Genomic DNA, 19,340 nt, shown 5'->3' on the forward strand with positions numbered 1-19,340 from the left:
ACACGGGAGGAGGGTGCAAAGTTTGCGGGGTAAATAACCAATTACTAATTAGATTAGGTGAACTTGTCAAAACCTACATGCAACCCATTGAATTGAGCCTTATAAAGATCGAAAAGCAGATAGCTGCTCTGAACGCAACTTTTAATATTCCTAAGGGGGCGGGGCAAAAAGTGAACTGCAAAACCTCTAAGGTAGGGGCGCAAGCCACAAAAGTCGCTACTGAAGCGACAATTGCAAAACCGAAGCCCCCTCCTGCAGCGGCGAAGAAGGTCCCTGAGACAATAAAAACTCCAGTCCGCCCTAACACACTGAAGTCTGTCCCCGGGAAACCATCAGGGGCACAACATACTAACACCAGGAATAGGGGGAGGGGTGGGCACCCAATACACTTACCAACAGAAGCAAGCCCTTATGTGGTAATTATGACTTGGGTCCCCGAGCTGAGTCCCAACGTGGAGGAACCAGGTTGGTCTTTAAAAAATAAGGTACTGTACTGGTTATCTACCAATAGACCGTTGCCACCGCACTTTACCAGCAGAGTCTCAATGGTCCGCAGGGCCCCCTGGATAGGTAAGGAGTCTAAAAGAATCCCGGGAGACTGCGTTATAGTCAATTTTGATGACCCACACACAGTTGAGCACATTTGTTCCTGGGGTATGCCGGTAACGCATGATGGAATAGACACAAAAAGACTCTCCTTCTTCTATCCTCCAACACCTCGTTATAACGAAGGCCCAGAATGGAACTGGACTCAAGTAGGAAACTGGGATAGAAGAAGGGAATGGGTCGACTGGTCAGGAACCGGAGGTAGAGACATTGCTCCTCCTGTAGGTTGGAGAGGCATTCCAGTCGCAAATAGATTTAACTGCCTAGAAATGGTGGATTGACCACCATCGCGTACTGGTCAGGGCAGCTCACAACCATCTTTAAGCTCCCCGAGATCCTCCCCAACCATCGTAATCCCCGACAAGATGATGGAATCAAAAATAATAACACCCAATTCCTCCATAGAAATAACCGTTGATTTATCAGAGACTTTAGCTGCTAAAAATGAGATACCTGGTAGTGTGGGGGAGGTGGCCATCCCAAGATCACCAGAAGAAGGTTTGGTCTACGATAATTCTATAACCCCTGATGAACCCCCTAAAATACAATTAAACCTCCTGGTGCCAGAATTTTATTCCTTGACCGGTATAAAAGCTTCCAACGCTCCCCTCGAAATCAACGACTCGACAAACCCCATTCTAACCCTTTCTGTTCTATTTCAGAACGTTGCCAGTCTCCGCTCCAAGATAAATCTCAAAGCATGGTTGGATACAGTTAGTGTATACCAGATAGTATGCCTGCAGGAAACCTGGGCCATTGAGCCTATACACCTCCTAGCTATAAAACATACCATGTCCCAGCTACCTCTAGAACTCTCGGTAGACCTAAGGGAGGTCTTGCAGTATACACCGCAAACAATTTACCACCTATGGATATAACTGTTCTTCTGTCTGGCAAGAACTATCAAATCTTAAGGGTTTCATTTAATAAATGCAAGACGTATTTCCTGGTTAATTTTTATAACAACCTTCAGTTAACTGAATGTGGTAAAATTTTTATTGAAATTACATCTTTTTTAAATGAACAGCGGAATAAGTATATTTCCTCTACCTCCTATGTGATTTGGGGGGGGATTTTAATGTTTCATTATGTAATAATTATAAGAATGGCACCTGTGGTCTTCAGAATGTAAATGGCTGTTCCCTGACACACTTTACGCATACGAAGTTGGGTAACTGCCTAAATGAGTGTCTATTTTCATTAGAGATGGACTTTGCGAATGACCTTGTAGATCCCCACGCAGATTTCTTGCCAACGTTCCATGGTAGGGGTCTGTCAAGTGTCATCGATTGCATTCCATGTTCCCAGATCATAAAGGGTCAACTGGTAACTTTTAAAACAGGCTCAGATATCAGCATGACCATTTTCCTAACAGTGTTACCCTGCCAATTAAAAATGTAAATGGTCTAAAATTGACCCAGTAGCAATTACTAGTAAAGTGGTATCCAGAGCCCTTCCATGGATGAATAATTGTTTAGCATTAGACTCCTCTCCTCAGCTGATTATAACCAGCTTTTTGGAAATTATTAGAATCATACGGGAGGAGCTGTTTCGTAACCAAAAGCCCAGAAAATCGGAAACCAAAGGCTGGTTTAATTCAAACTGCCGTAAAGCCCTAACCGACCTACAAACAGCTCTCTACGACCCAGTTAGAGACCAAACTGAAATCAATAAACTAAGAAAGGTTTATAAACTGGCACAGCATAACCGTAGGAATGAAATCAAGAAGAACTTGTGGGCCCAATTACATGAGAGCTGCCTATGCAAAGACAGTTCTCTGTTCTGGCGAACAGTAAAATCACCCTTTTTGGTAGAAGCTTCATCCTCACAACATCTCGATGTTGCAGTGACGGCTGATAAGTGGGTAGCCCACTTTTCAAAGATATTTGGTGGTCCCCCCGAGGATACTGACAATGAGGTTCATGTGGCAGGTGACCGTCCCGGGGACCAGATATTCCCTACCGACCTTCTCTTCGATCATAAGGAGGTCATTAATGCGTTGTCATCCTCTAAAACCGGTAAGGCCCCCGGCCCGGACGGAGTTCCACTAGATATCTTTGTACATAGCCCGGAACTCTGGTCACCTCTTGTCACTCAGGTTATGGCAGCAGTCACAAAAATAGGTCTAATAGACTCCTGGTCCACTTCCATCTTGCTCCCAATTTTCAAGAAGGGCGAACGTAACAACCCAGCATGTTACAGGCCCATCTCCCTCCTGGATTCCCTGGGGAAAGTTGCTGGTCGGCTGATCTTGGAACGTCTCCAGGATTGGGCGTCTACGAATAACATCTTGACAGATCTCCAATATGGTTTCCAGGAGGGACTTGGTACTGTGGAGCAGGCATTGAACCTAGCCCTTTTGATTGGTAAATTTGTGGGAGCTAAAAGTGGCAACCTATACCTAGTCTACGTAGACCTCAGCGCAGCGTTTGACTGTCATTCACTCAAGGCTGTGGTCTATTCTCGGTGAATATGGGGTAGATCCACCTCTTATCCAATTCCTTTGTGAACTTTACTCAGACGCTAATGCATACGTTAGATACGGGTTTGGCGGTGAACTATCTCCATCATTTCCCGTTAATAAAGGCGTTAGACAGGGCTGTGTCCTGGCTCCCTTCTTATTTAATCTATATACTAACGGGCTGGAAGCAGCCATCCTCGAAGGGAGCCAGGATCTTCCATCCATTAATCATCGCCCTATTCCCGCTTTATTATACGCGGATGACTCCGTAATTTTAGCCAGAACCTTAAACCAGCTACAAAGACAGCTAAATAAATACTGTCAATTTATGCTCTCTTTAGGACTAAAAGTGAATAAAAATAAAACCTATGTTATGCATATCGGTCCCAGGGCGAAGAAACCTAAACCAGTTTTTATCGATAAAGTTAGGTTGGAACATACCAGAGAATATCCCTACCTCGGAATTTTAGGGGACGATAGATTATCCTGAAAACAAGCCCTGGTCAGTAAAAAGCTACTTTTTCAGAGAGCGACCTCAGCTCTAGTTTTTGAGGAAACTGGGTAAGCCTGCCCCAGTGGAGTTGCTAAAAATCTATTACGCAAAGTGTCATAGCGTAGCAACCGACGGTGCAGGGGTTTGGGGTTACGCTCCCATCGATACCCTGCAAACGGTTGAGAATGGGTTTCTAAAATACTTATTGGCAGTACCTTAAAGTGCTCCAACATCGAGAAGGGTATTGATTATTTGATAGATAATATTAGATGTCAGCCGATCTTGCTGTGGCACCGTATCTGGACCAAAACACAATGCCATCTAACCCGCTCACTGATAACCGATTGTCTGGCCCTGGCAAACTGGAGTAAAATCCCATGGCTCCTGTACGTCTCCAAATTCATGAAGGACTGTACTTCTTATTTCTTAGAACCTTCCATGTTGACAGACATCACCAGGAAAGACTTGAAAAAACTATGCTTAACTCATCTTAGGGAACTACGTCTTTCTCAAGAAATAAGCAAACCCTCAAACGTACAGATTCTATCAGTCCAGACTGCTTTGAGTATTCAACCATACCTAACATTCCATCTAACTATTTATGAAAAATATGTATTGACTAGGTTCCGTTTTAATTCTTTCTTTCGCCTGGTTACATTTCCAAAAGAGCAGGACCGGTCACTTAATCCAACGAAATGCCCTTGTGACGGCATATCATTTCAGTCTACAATGCATGTAATATTATTCTGTAGATACTATGAGCTCCCTCGCAAGCGCTGGATTATTCCATTACTGTGAAAAATGGGCCTGAGAACATGTCGGCCCGCCTATCTGGCTCTGCAGTTTCTGGATTCTCAATACACTGCTAAGTGCGTAGCTTGTTTTCTAAAATTCGCTGTAATTCCGGAGTGATCCAGTTTACTCCGTTTCTTGTTTAGTATGCCAATGAATTATTGTTAGTAATTGGTTTTAAACGACAATTGTTTTTAAATGTATCTTGACACTGTGATTTTTTTATATGTATTGTAGTATTTTATCTTTGTACTTTTTATGGTTTCGCTAAGATGTAACCGAATAAAAGTTTTATGACTGACTGGCATTGGATTTAATATGAAGTAAAATATAACTTAAAACTAATAAATTTAGGAAAAAAATGTGAAAACAACAACATATGTTTCTAGTGGTACCTTAAATATTAACACAAACATTTAAATCAATATGCCTTAGAAATTCCTGTCTTACCCCAAAATAACGAAAACTTCAGAACCTCCGAAGTCTTGTAAGAAAACATGCATCACTGAAATATCCTTCACTTCATACTTGGTTGGACCACATGGCTTGCCCACATTTTTACTCTCCAATGGTAGAAGCTCAGTGATGGTTGCACGGCACCATTTACTGTGCTCCTTACTTCTCACAAAGATATTTTCACCTATAAAGCAAAAAGGAATTATTAATAAACTTAGTGACATTTCTCTTTACCCTGTTCTCCAAAATAAGGAAACTTCTCATTAAAATGAATAGCTCAAAAGGACTCAACAGATGTAAACGTAAGAAGGGCCATAAGTCAACATTAAACATGTTTCTCAATGCAGTGAAGTTTCGATAGCTACATTTTGCTACAACCTATGCCATCTAGAGTAGTTTTGTATTCTACCAACAGAACCTTATCTGAACTTACCACGGTTACCCCAATAGTGGCAATAGTGACAAATTATTTTATCGAGAATATATGTTTAAGAAAACCCATCGTCCTAAAAGTAACAGACATTTGTTCTCCATTTTCAATACCTGTCAACGTACTCTGGTGCATCATGATCAGTGACTTGTGCTAGGACTACGCACTACTAAGGAACACTTGAAAGCGAACAACTCTAGGACTTTGATGTGCACATTTATACAGTGTCTGGCCATAGGCTATTAGCTTAGAGTATAAATAGGTGATGATGGAGCATGCAAGCAGTCAGACACGGATGACAAAACCAGCAGACAAAGCTACCTTAATGCTATCACTTGAACTTCAACCTGCAACACTCTGGATAGCTATGTCCTTACATCAAAAACCTGCACAAAGAATCAACAATACAGGAGAACATGAGACCCAGTAGGTCCATGAAGCACAAGTTACTACTTGTGTAACAATATATCTGGAAGAGACATTAGTTAGTGATAGATTCCTTACCTTAGAATATCCCCAGGCGTCAGACTGGATCCGGAAAATTTTGCGTAGCAGTACCCTTGCGCGTCGGTAGGCGTCGTCTGCGGCTCCGCGTCCGTCGTCGGCGCCGTGATGACGTCGTCGGAGTATATAGACGTCGCCTCCGCGTGCTGACGTCAGTTCTTAGTCACGGCTTTTCCGCGCCAGAAGCGCAGAGCCATGACAAAAACCGACACTGGTGCCAAGAAACTAGGGCCCTGAAAGGGGAGGACCTTAACCCTAGATATCGGTTCGCAGAACGGGGAGGATGGGTGGGTCGGTAAGGAATCTATCACTAACTAATGTCTCTTACAGATATATCGTTACACAAGTAGTAACTTGTGCATCTGAAAGAGACACGTTAGTGATAGATTCCTTACCTTAGAATAGATACCCCAGCAATACCATCCCCGTGGTGGTGGGTCTGCGAACCAATATTCACACCAGAAAGTCCTGGAGAACGGAACGGCCGAAGTAGCCATCCCTCCGGACTTGACTGTCCAGGCAGTAGTGCCTCGCAAACGTGTGCAACAAAGCCCACGTGGCAGCCTGGCAAATGTCCTGCAAGGGCACACCTCGGCCCAAGGCAGTTGTAGTGGCCGTGGCTCGAGTGGAATGAGCCCGCAGCCCAACAGGTGGTTCCTTCTTAGCCAAGGAGTAGCACGCCTGGATGCACATGATAATCCATCGAGAAATGGTCCTCTTGTGCACCGCTTTCCCTTTCTTAGTGCCCGCGTACCCAACAAAGAGTTGGTCATCCACCCGGAACTGGCGTGTGCGATCCAGATAGAACGCGAGCGCACGTTTTGGGTCCAGACGGTGGAGCCTCTCCTCCTCTCTCGAGGGGTGCGGAGGCGGAAAGAAGGTGGGCAATGTGATGGACTGCCCCATGTGGAAGGCCGTGACCACTTTAGGCAAGAAGGAGGGCCTAGTCCTCAAAACAACCTTGTCCGGATGGACTGAAAGGAAAGGAGGCTTACAAGAGAGGGCCTGGAGCTCACTCACTCTCCTGGCAGAGGTGATGGCTACCAGGAAGGCAGTCTTCAAAGAAAGAAGGCGAAGAGGACAGTTGTGAAGTGGCTCAAAGGGAGCGCACATCAGAAATGTTAGAACCAGGTTCAAGTCCCACTGAGGCATCACGAAAGGAACAGGAGGAAAGGTATGAGTGATGCCTTTCAGAAATCTGTTTACTATAGGGGACTTGAACAAAGAAGGTTGATCAGGCAGCCTCAGAAAGGCTGAAAGAGCCGAAAGATAGCCCTTGATAGTGCCCAGAGCAGAGCCCTGCTGGGCAAGAGAAAGAAGGAAGAGAAGAATCTCAGAGAGAGGGGCATTGAGAGGATCCACAGCCTTTGCTGTGCACCATGCCACGAATCTGTTCCACCTGCAGGCGTATACCGTTTTTGTGGAGGGACGCGTGGCTGCCAGAATGATGTTGCAAACTTCAGGAGGCAAGTCAAATGGCCTCAACTGTCGCCGCTCAATCTCCATGCATGGAGGTGGAGACTGGACAGGTTCGGGTGGAGGACCGTCCCCTGCTGCTGCGACAGAAGGTCCTCCTGAAGAGGCAGACGAACCGGGGGATCGACTGACATACTGAGTAGCTCGGGATACCAGTACCTTCGTGCCCAGTCCAGAGCCACAAGGATGACTTGTGCCCGGTCGCGCTTGATCTTCTTCAGCACTCTGGGCAGAAGAGGTATAGGCGGAAAGGCGTACAACAGACCGCAGCTCCACTCGCGACGAAAAGCGTCTCCGAGCGAGTGCCGCCTTGGAAATTCCAACGCGCAGAACGCGTTCTCTTCGGTGGCGAATAGATCTAACCAAGGCTCTCCCCAACGCAGAAAGAGGCCTTGCGCCACGTCCGAGTTCAGACGCCATTCGTGATCCATCGAGCACCGACGGCTGAGTTCGTCCGCCCTGGCGTTCAGAGAACCTGCCAGGTGTTGAACCACCAGAGTCAGGCCCTGATGTTCCAGCCATTGCCAGAGGCGCAGAGCCTCCTGACATAGGGTCCACGACCCCACACCGCCTTGTTTGTTGCAGTACCACATGGCGGTGGTGTTGTCTGTGAACACCTGCACTGCACTCCCTCGGACAGACGGGAGGAATGCTTTCAGTGCCAGACGAATCGCCCGCAGCTCCAACAGGTTGATATGGAGCCGGGACTCCGCCGGAGACCAGAGTCCTCTGATCTCCGCCTCTCCCAAGTGGCCCCCCCAGCCCTGGAGGGACGCGTCCGTCACAACTACGTGCTCCGGTTGGGGAAGGGAGAGGGATCTGCCGTTGACCCAATCGCGGTCCGTGAGCCACCACTGCAGCTGTCTCGCAGTGCCCGCCGAGATCAGGACATGGTCGGAAAGGTTGCCCCGGTGCTGGGCCCACCGAAACTTCAGGTCCCACTGCAGAGCCCGCATCCGCCACCGTGCGTGATGCACCAGAAGGATGCAGGAGGCCATCAGCCCCAGAAGCCGCAGCGTCAGCCTGACCGAAACCCGGGATAACGGCCCGAAGATCGGAATCAGGGCCTGAATATCCCGGATTCGCTGTTCGGGCGGATAAACCCGAAACTGCGCCGAGTCGAGAACCGCTCCGATGAAAAGGAGCTTCTGAGAGGGGCACAGGTGTGACTTCGGCACATTGATGGAAAATCCCAGCCTGTGCAGGAGATCCGCCGTAGTCTGGAGGTGGTTGACGACTGCCTGGGGCGAGCCCGCCTTCAACAACCAGTCGTCTAGGTAGGGGAAGACTGAAACCCCTAACCTGCGCAGGTGAGCTGCGACCACCGCCATCACCTTCGTGAACACCCGTGGGGCGCTGGTAAGGCCGAAGGGGAGCACGGTAAACTGAAAGTGCTCGAGGCCTACCGTGAACCGCAGGTAACGCCGGTGGGCCGGCAGGACGGGGATGTGGAAATACGCATCCTGCAAGTCCAACGCCACCATCCAGTCTCCTGGGTCTAGGGCAGCCAAGACCTGAGCCAGTGTCAGCATTTTGAACTTCTCCTTCCGGAGGAAGCCGTTGACGTTCCTCAGATCCAAGATAGGGCGTAGGCCCCCTTTGCCCTTCTTGGGTACCAGGAAGTAGTGGGAGTAGCAACCACGTCCTACTTCTGGCCCAGGAACGCGCTCGATGGCCCCCTTGGCCAAGAGGGCCGAAACTTCCTCCTGCAGGAGCCGCAAATGATCCCCCGATACGCGGTGGTGTTGCGGTGGCATGGCTTGAGGGGTCGTCTCGAAGGGGAGGGAGTAGCCCCTTCGGACGATCTGCAGCACCCACCTGTCCGAAGTGACTGTGCGCCAGTGAGAGTGGTGATGGCGAACCCTGCCCCCCACTGGCGTCACATGGGCCGAAAAGCACGGACTAGGAGGGTTTAGAGGCGGATGCTGCGGGGGCAGGTGTGGACTGGCTCCGCTTGCCTCCCCGACCGCCTCCACGGCGGTTTCCACGGCCGCCGCCGCGCTGGACGACAGTTTGCGGCGAGTGGCTGGCGGCACGTGTGGGGACGCCCCTTCCTTGGCCACGAAAGGAGCGAAAGGCACCCACTTGCTGGCGCGGGGCCGAGAGGCCCAAGGACTTGGCCGTAGCCCTGGAGTCCTTAAAGCGCTCAAGCGCGTGGTCTGCCTTGTCGCCAAAGAGGCGACGGCCATCGAACGGCATGTCCATGAGTGTATTCTGGACATCAGCCGAGAAGTTGGCGGATTTGAGCCAGGCGTGGCGTCGAATCGCCACCGTCGTAGCCATCGCTCTGCCCAGCGAGTCAGTTGTATCCAGTCCGCACCTGATCGAATACTTCGCTGCGTCCCGGCCCTCCACTAGGGCTTGGCCGAGTTTGGCCCGTACCTCCAACGGACACTCTGGCAGCACTTCCGCCACCGTTTCCCATATAGAATGGGTTTAACGGCCCAAGAGGCATGCGGTGTTGGAAGACCGCAGTCCTAAGCTAAGGGACGAGAACACTTTTTTGCCAAAGGCCTCGTACCTCTTGGATTCCCGGTCAGGGGGAGCCGTCGGGAAGGCGGTCTGGGAGTTAGAGGCCTGGATAACCAGGCTCTCGGGGGTGGGGTGGGTGGACAGGAAACATGGGTCGCCCGGGGCCGGGCGGTGGCGTCTGGCCACGTTCCTATCTACAGGCGAACCTGTAGCGGGCCTGGACCAAGTGCCCAAAAGAACGTCCGACAAGGCCTCATTAAACGGCAGCATAGGCTCCATGGAGCATGACTGCGGCTTAAGGACCTCAGTGAGGAGGTTAGTCCTCACGGCCGCGACGGGGAGCTCAAGGCCCAACGCCTTAGCAGCCCTCATCAACACCACACTATATGTTGCGCCCTCCTCCGAAGCCACGGAAGGAGGAGAGACGAATCCAGGGTCTGGAGAGGTATCCAGGCCACTGGCCTCCCCAAGGTCTCCTGTCCAGTCCATGTTAGACTGACATTCCCTTGTCAGAGGGTCCTCAGACCCCTCCCAATCCTCCTCTTCCCCCATCTCCTGAGACTCAGGGTCATAAGTGAATGAGGATGGGTCATAGGGATGGAACTCCCCGACCGGCGTCGAGATCGGCGCCGACAGGCTCCGTCCCGATGCCGGAACCCATACAGAGGAGGCAGTGGGGACGGCGTCGGCCGAGGTCGACGCCGGAGGGGACACCACACGGACCGACCCCGGGGGGGTTGTAAGGTCCACCGGGGACGATCCAACGCCCGACGAGGGCCGAACGGTACCCTGCGGCGTCGGGCCCGAAGGCACCGACGACGCCGGGACCGCAGAACCCTGCGGCGCCGAGCCCAAGGGCGGCGGCGGCGGCGGGATCGTGGAGCCCTGCGGCGCCGGTGCCGAAGCACCCGACGGCGTCGGGGTCGCAGCCCCCGACTCACTTGGGCCCCCTGACGGGTTCGCTGGGCCCGAATGCGCCGCGGAACCCGTCGGAGAAGAAAGGGACCTCATGGCCATGAGGAAGCGCTCTATCTCCTCCGGCGTCGCGTTCAGCCCAGGGACCGGGGGGTATGGAGCCGAACGCGGCGCCCGCGACTCACGAGGAGCCGCGTGGGCGGTGTCACCCGAAACCCCGGCCGCATCGCGCGAGCGTCGGGGGGGAGTCGGAAGAGCGATGATGTCTCTTCGACTTCTTATGCTTCTTACCTGACGACTTGGACCCGGAGGAGTGGCGCCGACTCCCGGAGCTGTGACGGCTCCGCCCCCGCGACCTGTCCCTGGACCTCCCGTGGGACCGGGACCGGGACCTCACACGGCGCGGGGCCGACTGGCGGATCTCAAGTTGCCTGCGGGACCGCTCCCGCCTGGCCTTCCTCGAGAGGGCCCGACAGTCGTTGCAGGCCTCGTCGTCATGGTCGACGCCCAAACACGTCAGGCACAGGCGGTGCGGATCCGTAATCGACATGAGGCGTTCGCACTCGTCGCAGTGCTTGAAGCCGGGCATCCCTAACGGCACCGTCGGAGTCGTGAAGACTTCGAAATAGATCAAAAGATCCAAAAAGTTAGTCAAAAAAGGACTAGGGAACTGCTTTTTCCAGATCTGCGCTGGCTGGCGCGGAAAAAAGAAGAACTGACGTCAGCACGCGGAGGCGGCGTCTATATACTCCGACGACGTCATCACGGCGCCCACGACGCCGACGACGGACGCGGAGCCGCAGACGACGCCTACCGACGCGCAAGGGTACTGCTACGCAAAATTTTCCGGATCCAGTCTGACGCCTGGGGATATTCTAAGGTAAGGAATCTATCACTAACGTGTCTCTTTCAGATCTGTGTTTTCACATAATACAGAAGTTAGGGAAACAGGTATTAATTATTTTCAATTAAAAAGAATATCTGTATTCATTAAAAACTATTTTCTTAAAATACATTAATACATGCTATAGAGAGAACACCACAATGGAGTCAGCGCTCTTTACAAAGAGGCGGAAAGTTACTAATCGTACCTTTACCCTGATGAAATCAGTATTAGGAGTTAAACACACATGCAACCCACATATGTAAAGTCTGTATACACACATGGATAAACGGAACTGAAAAAAACAATCCCAAAGTACCATATAATATCAAGAGTGAAAATGAACCCTCAATTAAACACTTAGGGTGCCTTAGCATTAAGATAATGCTGCCTACCAAAAGTATCTTCACCATCTGGTAGTACCTAAACAAAACCCACTTGAAAATGAGCCCTTGCTAGCAGCAACGACTTACAACCACACTTGGCAAAAGGACAAGATGAGTAAAATAAACCAAGCCCCTGGAAAATATCCAAAAAGAGAGCCCGGTTGTTGCATCTTTCCACAAGACTAACAAGCCAAAACTCAATCTGACCCTAGGGCAGACAAGGGCTCGTGTGTGTGTGTATGTGTATATATATATATATATATATATATATATATATATATATATATATATATTTTTTAGATCTGAGAGAACACACAAAGCACCAGATGATAAGTTCACACTATGATCCCTTAAAAGCTGTAAGGCACAAAAAAATACCATGTTTAATAAAGAAAGAGAAATGTAGACTGAGAACATCCAACTTCCCGATATGAAATGCAGGGCTATGAATACTACCAATCCCAGAGTATAGTAATATCCAGTATGTCCTTGAAGTGAAGAAGGATCAAAAAGTGAACCTTCTCTTCTGATAAAAACAGAAACATTTTCTACCATGTAAGGCATGATCGTAAACAGCCCCAGGGTAAATATCCAGATACCAGAAGACCTCAGAAGCAGAGTACAGAGAACAACTATGTTGCAAAGTTGAACATAAGAATGAATATCAACTTCAAACATGGTGGAAACCAAGACTATGTTTTCAGAAGAATACCAATCACATACACATCAATGACCCGGACCAGCCCGAGGAGGAGGGGAGCCTGGACCCGTCTGCAGGCTTCTGCTCAGATATAGATGTCTGAATTATCGCGCTTTCCGACGTCACTGGAGTAACCCACTTGGATTTTGCACCTTTGTGTTTTATACTACTACTCAGACCTAGCTTGATTGCAGTTTGAGCGCAGAGTCATAAATCCGTAATACGATGAAGAAGAATGGAGATGACACCAGAAACCGAATAGCACAGTAAGAGACAGAAGAACTCCCACATGAAGAAATGCTACAACATGCATCAAGAGCAATCCAGTCGCTCCAAGAATCAGAGAACGACCAAGCCACAAGACCCCCAAGCATAGTATCAAATTACAGCATCAGTAATTGCTCTGGACATTCTTTATTAAAGGGTGCACCGACTAGCGAACATGATAAGAACCATAATGTGGCTTTATGTTATGTTATGTTATGTTATGTTATTTGGGTTCTTCTATAGCGCAACGGCTACTCCAGTAGGAGTGTCCCGGCGCTTTAGCGAAGAGGTCCTTTAAGAAGAGGAAACATAACTGCAGAATAAAAGGAACAGCGAAGTTAACTGGTGAACAGCCAGGTTTTTAATGCTTTTCTGAACGACATCAGACTAGGGGCCTGTCTGAGAGAAATGGGAAGCTCATTCCAGGCGCGCGGGGCCAGGTAATGAAAAGAGCGCCCCCCTTGTCTGGTTCGCTTGATGGACGGAACAACCATTTTAGACAAGGAGGCAGATCGCAAAGTTCTGCTCGGCTTGTAAAGAGCAAGGCGCTTCCTAATGTACCTAGGGCCTGAGTCATGAAGGGCCTTGTAGGTCAGCGTCAGGCTTTTAAAGAGAGCCCTCTTGGCTATAGGAAGCCAGTGCAGTTCCTTCAACAAGTCAGCCGCACTAGCTCGTCTAGGGAGTCCATAAATAGCCCTGGCAGCTGAATTTTGGACTACTTGAAGTCTCCTCGCGAGATATTTAGGGAGTCCTAGATAGAGGGCATTTGCATAGTCCAATCGCGACCCGACAAGTGCTTGGACAATGACCCTTCGATGGTTCATAGAAATCAAGGGGAGGAATTTCCTGAGCATCCGCAGGATCCCGAAACATTTCCCCGAAAGACAGGATATTTGAGGCCCAAAGGTTAACTCATTGTCAACAATGATACCTAGATTTTTAGCCTTGGTACTTGCATTAACCGGTGGAAACAGGTCTTGTGGCCACCAACTTTTCCAGTTTGGTTCAGAGACACATCCAAAAAAAAGCAGCTCCGATTTATCGGAGTTGCATTTTAAGCCGTGTCTTTTGAACCAATCAAAGACTGCTTCTAGGCAGCCTCTGATGCGGATCCCATCGAACACCTCATTCTTGTCGTATGTGAACAAGAGCTGGGTGTCGTCAGCGTAAGACACGATCTGAGCGCCGAACGACTCCGCAACCTCTGCAAGGGGGGCCAGAAAGATGTTAAAGAGCAGGGGGCTAAGAATAGACCCCTGAGGGACCCCCACTTCCAGAGTTGCCATAGCTGCGGAGTGAGGTGGCGCCCAGATCGTTTGTCGACGGCTAGCTAGAAATGATTTGAGCCAGTTCCACACCGTCCCCCGGAGACCACAATCCCAGAGTCGAATTAGGAGGGTATCATGGGGAACGGTGTCGAACGCCGCCGACAGGTCCAACATGACCAACATGGCCTTTCCTCCAGTATCCAAGACCTCTCTGATGGCAGTGGTGACTTCAAGTAGCGCGGTCTCTGTGCTGTAATTCGCACGAAACCCAGATTGAGTGGGGTGCAACAGATTGTTATTCTCGATGAAGTCAGAGATAGATCTGTGCACATGTCTTTCCGCCACCTTTGCCAGAGCAGGGAGGAGAGAAATAGGCCTATAGTTGGCATGTATGATGGGATCCAAAGCTGGTTTTTTTATGAGTGGAAGGATGAGAGCACTCTTCCAAGCCTGAGGGACTACGCCAGAAGACAATGAGGAATTAAGAATGGAATTGATGGGGCCATTTAGCACAGGGGCTATTTTGTTAAGGCAAGAGACCGGGCAAGGATCTAGAGGAGAGCTTTAGTCCATCATACAATCTGTGGCGCTATCTCTTCTGACGCTCCGAGGGGGCAAACTGATGGACTAACCGCACCAGCGCCGACGAGGGCAGGACTCGAAGCCCCAACACACAGCGCAGCAGTGTGAGCACCGGCGGCCCCTCCCCTTCCTCCACCGGGGGCATTATCTGCATCTTGCCCCTCCCGCTTTGCGGGAGACGCTGCGAGGGGGCAAACTGACTGACTCACCGCACCAGCGCTGACGAGGGCAGGACTCGAAGCCCCAACACACACCGTAGCAGTGTGAGCACCGGCGGCCCCTCCCCTTCCTCCACCGAGGGCTATTTAGCTTTCAAAGACTTCCGCTGCACGAGCAAAGCCCGGGCAAAGGACGGGCTGTCTGGCCGTCGGAGGCCGAAGGAGGTCGGGCTGGGCCACCCCCTTCCATCTTGTCTCGTCAAGCCCTAAAGGTACTGTTCTTGTATGGTTGTTAACAGAGGGGCAGCATGATTGACTCCTGTCCGAAGAACAAAACTGTATCAGAGGGGAGGGTTTGCTTGTTCTACTCACAAGGAGGCTTTGTTTATTGCACCTGCCCCTTTTATTCTGTTTTGCCACTTGCTACCATGGGGAAGAGGAAGACCATGGAAGGAGGGGGAATACCTGCAAACAAAAAAGGGAAAAAGGCCAAAAAAGTGCCCCACGCAGCAATGAACTGTGTGCTGACAAGAATTGAGGATCTAGTTAATGACTGTGAAGAGGTCTTAAGCCACAGTAGTACCACAACTGCGAATAGCGCAACGCCGGAGGTCATTGAGATCCATCCTTTGGCCCAAGGAAAACCAATCCCTTCCATGTTTGCCAAACGAAATTCCCGCAAGTGTGTTGTGAGTGCTGGGAAGACTATTTGCGGCCCGACAGAGGCAGGTCTTGACCCATCCCCCCACTACTTACACAACTCCAGCTGTAGATACCCCCAGGGGGGCCGGAAAGGGGTCATGATATTGTGCCCATGGTACTTTGTTCAAATAGGTTTGCACCTTTGGATTTGGAACCTGATGAAGTCGCTCCATTCTCCTTGGGGGGCATGTTCATGTTAATAAGCCTGTTATAGAGAATCTGGCTAGTTGTAACCTGTGCGGGCTCTCTAAGACAGAACTATTAGAGAGGATTATTGAGCTGGAAAAGCTGGTAGTATCCCTTGGTGATAAGGTGGAGGGTTTACTGGCTGGGTGGGTGACCATACAAACTGCACCAGTGCAATCTCTCCTATGAGGGTAAAGTAATATAGCTAAAAAGGCCAGCCCAGCCCAACCCTGGGGTGTTCCCTCCAATCCATCTCCCCCACCTGGCCAATACACACAGGGCCCCGAAGGGTTAAAAGCTATACTCCCAACCGTTAGGTCATACGTTGATTGTGCGAGACCCAGGGCACCCCAAGGGTGCTCTCAGGGGAAGGCTTCCCACAAACACAGGGTTTCAAGGTGGTCTATCCCATCGCCACAATAATAGGGCAACTATATACATGACACAGGTCCCAAAATTGTCCATAGAAGGGGGCTATGAAAGTAGCGAGTCCATCCATAACAAGGCGATACATTGGCTGAGGCACACAAGGGGCTGTAGATCCATCATAAGGGAGGACATGGCCAAAGTGAGGCAGATTACAATGGCGAACTCCGAAACCGACTGCATTGAGATCCAGTGTTTTGATCCCTCGTTAGCAGAGAATCTATTAGCTCTTGAGTTTAGAACATCTCCCCCTGAGCATTCATCCATCTAGATTCGCCGGTTCCCGCTCTGGTCCGTGGCCCGGGAGGTGGGTGGCTCCGGACTGTGCCAAGTCGATTGACTAGAGGGGGAGTACCTAGCAGATTGCCCTTCTGCTTCCGTGAGTCGTCCTCTAGGAGGTGAAGGTGTGCGCATAGCCCCACTAGAGCTAGGTGGTGTAACACGCAAGGATTCTTGGGAGTTTTTAACTGTCAATTCTGGCTTACCTGGGTTGGGAGAGGCGAGACATGCCGATCATAGTACTGGCACTGCGGAGGTAATACAGCTGCTCTCCCGGAACATAGCTAGGCTAAAAAAAAAGTTAGCTCTTCCTGAATGAAAGGACCTTTTTGGCAAATATGACATCTGCTTTTTCCAGGAGACATGGAGCTTGGTCCCCCTGCACATGCCAGGGTTTACTACCTATTGCACAATTTACTACTTGTGTAACGATCTATCTGTAAGAGACATTAGTTAGTGATAGATTCCTTACCTTAGAATATCCCCAGGCGCCAGACTGGATCCGGAAACTTTTGCGTAGCAGTACCCTTGCGCGTCGGTAGGCGTCGTCTGCGGCTCCGCGTCGGCGTCGTGGGCGTACTTAGACGCCGCCTCCGCGTGCTGACGGCAGTTCTTAGACACAGCTTTTCCGCGCCAGAAACGCAGAGCTATGCCAAAAACCAACACTGGTGCCATGAAACTAGGGCCCTAAAAGGGGATGACCTTAACCCTAGATATCGGTTCGCAGAACGGGGAGGATGGGTGAGTCGGTAAGGAATCTATCACTAACTAATGTCTCTTACAGATATATCGTTACTCAAGTAGTAACTTGTGCATCTGAAAGAGACACGTTAGTGATAGATTCCTTACCTTAGAATAGATACCCAAGCAATACCAACCCCGTGGTGGTGGGTCTGCGAACCAATAACTACACCAGAAAGGCCAAAGAAGCCATCCCATCGGACTTGACTGTCCAGGCAATAATGTCTTGCAAACGTGTGCGGCGAGGCCCACGTAGCCGCCTGGCAAATGTCCTGCAAGGGCACACCTCGGCCCAAGGCAGTCGTAGTCGCTGTGGCTCGAGTGGAATGAGCCCTCAGCCCAACAGGGGGTTCCTTCTTTGCCAAGGAGTAACACGCCTGGATACACAAGATGATCCACTGCGAGATGGTCCGCTTGTGCACCGCTTTCCCCTTCTTAGCGCCCACGTAACCAACAAAGAGTTGGTCATCCACCCGGAACTGGCGTGTGCGGTCCAGATAGAACGAGAGCGCACGTTTTGGGTCCAGACGGTGGAGCCTCTCTTCCTCTCACGAGGGATGCGGAGGCGGAAAGAAGGTGGGCAAGGTGATAGATTGCCCAATGTGGAAGGACGTGACTACCTTGGGCAAGAAAGAGGGCCTTGTCCGTAACACAACCTTGTCCGGATGGACTGAAAGGAAAGGAGGTTTACAGGACAGAACCTGGAGCTCACTCACTCGCCTGGCAGAGGTGATGGCTACCAGGAAGGCAGTCTTCAAAGTGAGAAGGCGAAGAGGGCAGTTGTGAAGTGGCTCAAAGGGAGAGCACATCAGAAATGTAAGAACCAGGTTCAAGTCCCACTGAGGCATCACAAAGGGAACAGGAGGGAACGTATGAGTGATGCCTTTCAGGAATCGATTAACTATAGGGGACTTGAACAAAGAAGGTTGATCAGGCAGCCTCAGAAAGGCTGAAAGAGCAGAAAGGTGGCCCTTGATAGTGCCCAGAGCAGAGCCCTGCTGGGCAAGAGAAAGAAGAAAGAGGAGAACCTCAGAAAGAGGGGCATTAAGAGGATCCACAGCCTTTGCTGTACACCATGCCACAAATCTGTTCCACCTGCAGGCGTATACCGACTTTGTGGAGGGACGCCTGGCTGCCAGAATGATGTTGCAAACTTCAGGAGGCAAGTCAAATGACCTCAACTGTCGCCGCTCAATCTCCAAGCATGGAGGTGGAGACTGGACAAGTTCGGGTGGAGGACCGTCCCCTGCTGCTGCGACGGAAGGTCCTCCCGAAGAGGCAGACGAACTGGGGGATCGACTGACATACTGAGTAGCTCGGGATACCAGTACCTTCGTGCCCAGTCCGGAGCAACAAGGATGACTTGTGCCCGGTCGCGCCTGATCTTCTTCAGCACTCTGGGCAGAAGTGGTATAGGCGGAAAGGCGTACAACAGACCGCAACTCCACTCGCGACGAAAAGCGTCTCCGAGCGAGTGCCGCCTTGAAAATTCCAATGCGCAGAACTGATGACATTGCGCGTTCTCTTCGGTGGCGAATAGATCTAACCAAGGCTCTCCCCACTGCAGAAAGAGACCTTGCTCCACGTCCGAGTTCAGACGCCATTCGTGATCCATCATGCACCGGCGGCTGAGTTCGTCCGCCCTGGCGTTCAGAGAACCGGCCAGGTGTTGAACCACCAGAGTCACGCCCTGATGTTCCAGCCATTGCCAGAGGCGCAGAGCCTCCTGGCAGAGGGTCCACGACCCCACCCCGCCCTGTTTTTTGCAGTACCACATGGCGGTGGTGTTGTCCGTGAACACCTGCACTACACTCCCTCGGACAGAGGGGAGGAATGCCTTCAGTGCTAGACGAATCGCCCGCAGCTCCAAAAGGTTGATATGGAGCCGGGACTCCGCCGGAGACCAGAGGCCTCTGATCTCCGCCTCTCCCATGTGGCCTCCCCAGCCCTCCCCAGCCCTGGAGGGACGCGTCCGTCACAACTACGTGCTCCGGTTGGGGAAGGGAGAGGGATCTGCCACTGACCCAATCGCGGTCCATGAGCCACCACTGCAGCTGTCTCGCAGTGCCCTCCGAGATCAGGACCTGGTCGGACAGGTTGCCCTGATGCTGGGCCCACTGAAACTTCAGGTCCCACTGCAGAGCCCGCATCCGCCAC

General features: G+C 50.8%; 1 protein-coding gene across 1 annotated transcript in view; it reads right to left on the reverse strand.

The window, feature by feature from the left end:
- RNF17 (ring finger protein 17) overlaps window positions 1-19,340 on the reverse strand; it is a 2,333,865-nt gene that overhangs the window by 1,609,203 nt on the left and 705,322 nt on the right. The window contains exon 16 of the mRNA XM_086933472.1: window positions 4,803-4,992. Coding sequence (XP_086789598.1) covers window positions 4,803-4,992 — 190 coding nt within the window. The remainder of the gene's footprint in view (window positions 1-4,802; window positions 4,993-19,340) is intronic.

Source organism: Lissotriton vulgaris, chromosome 8 (assembly GCF_964263255.1).
Source record: "Lissotriton vulgaris chromosome 8, aLisVul1.2, whole genome shotgun sequence".
NCBI lineage: Eukaryota > Metazoa > Chordata > Amphibia > Caudata > Salamandridae > Lissotriton > Lissotriton vulgaris.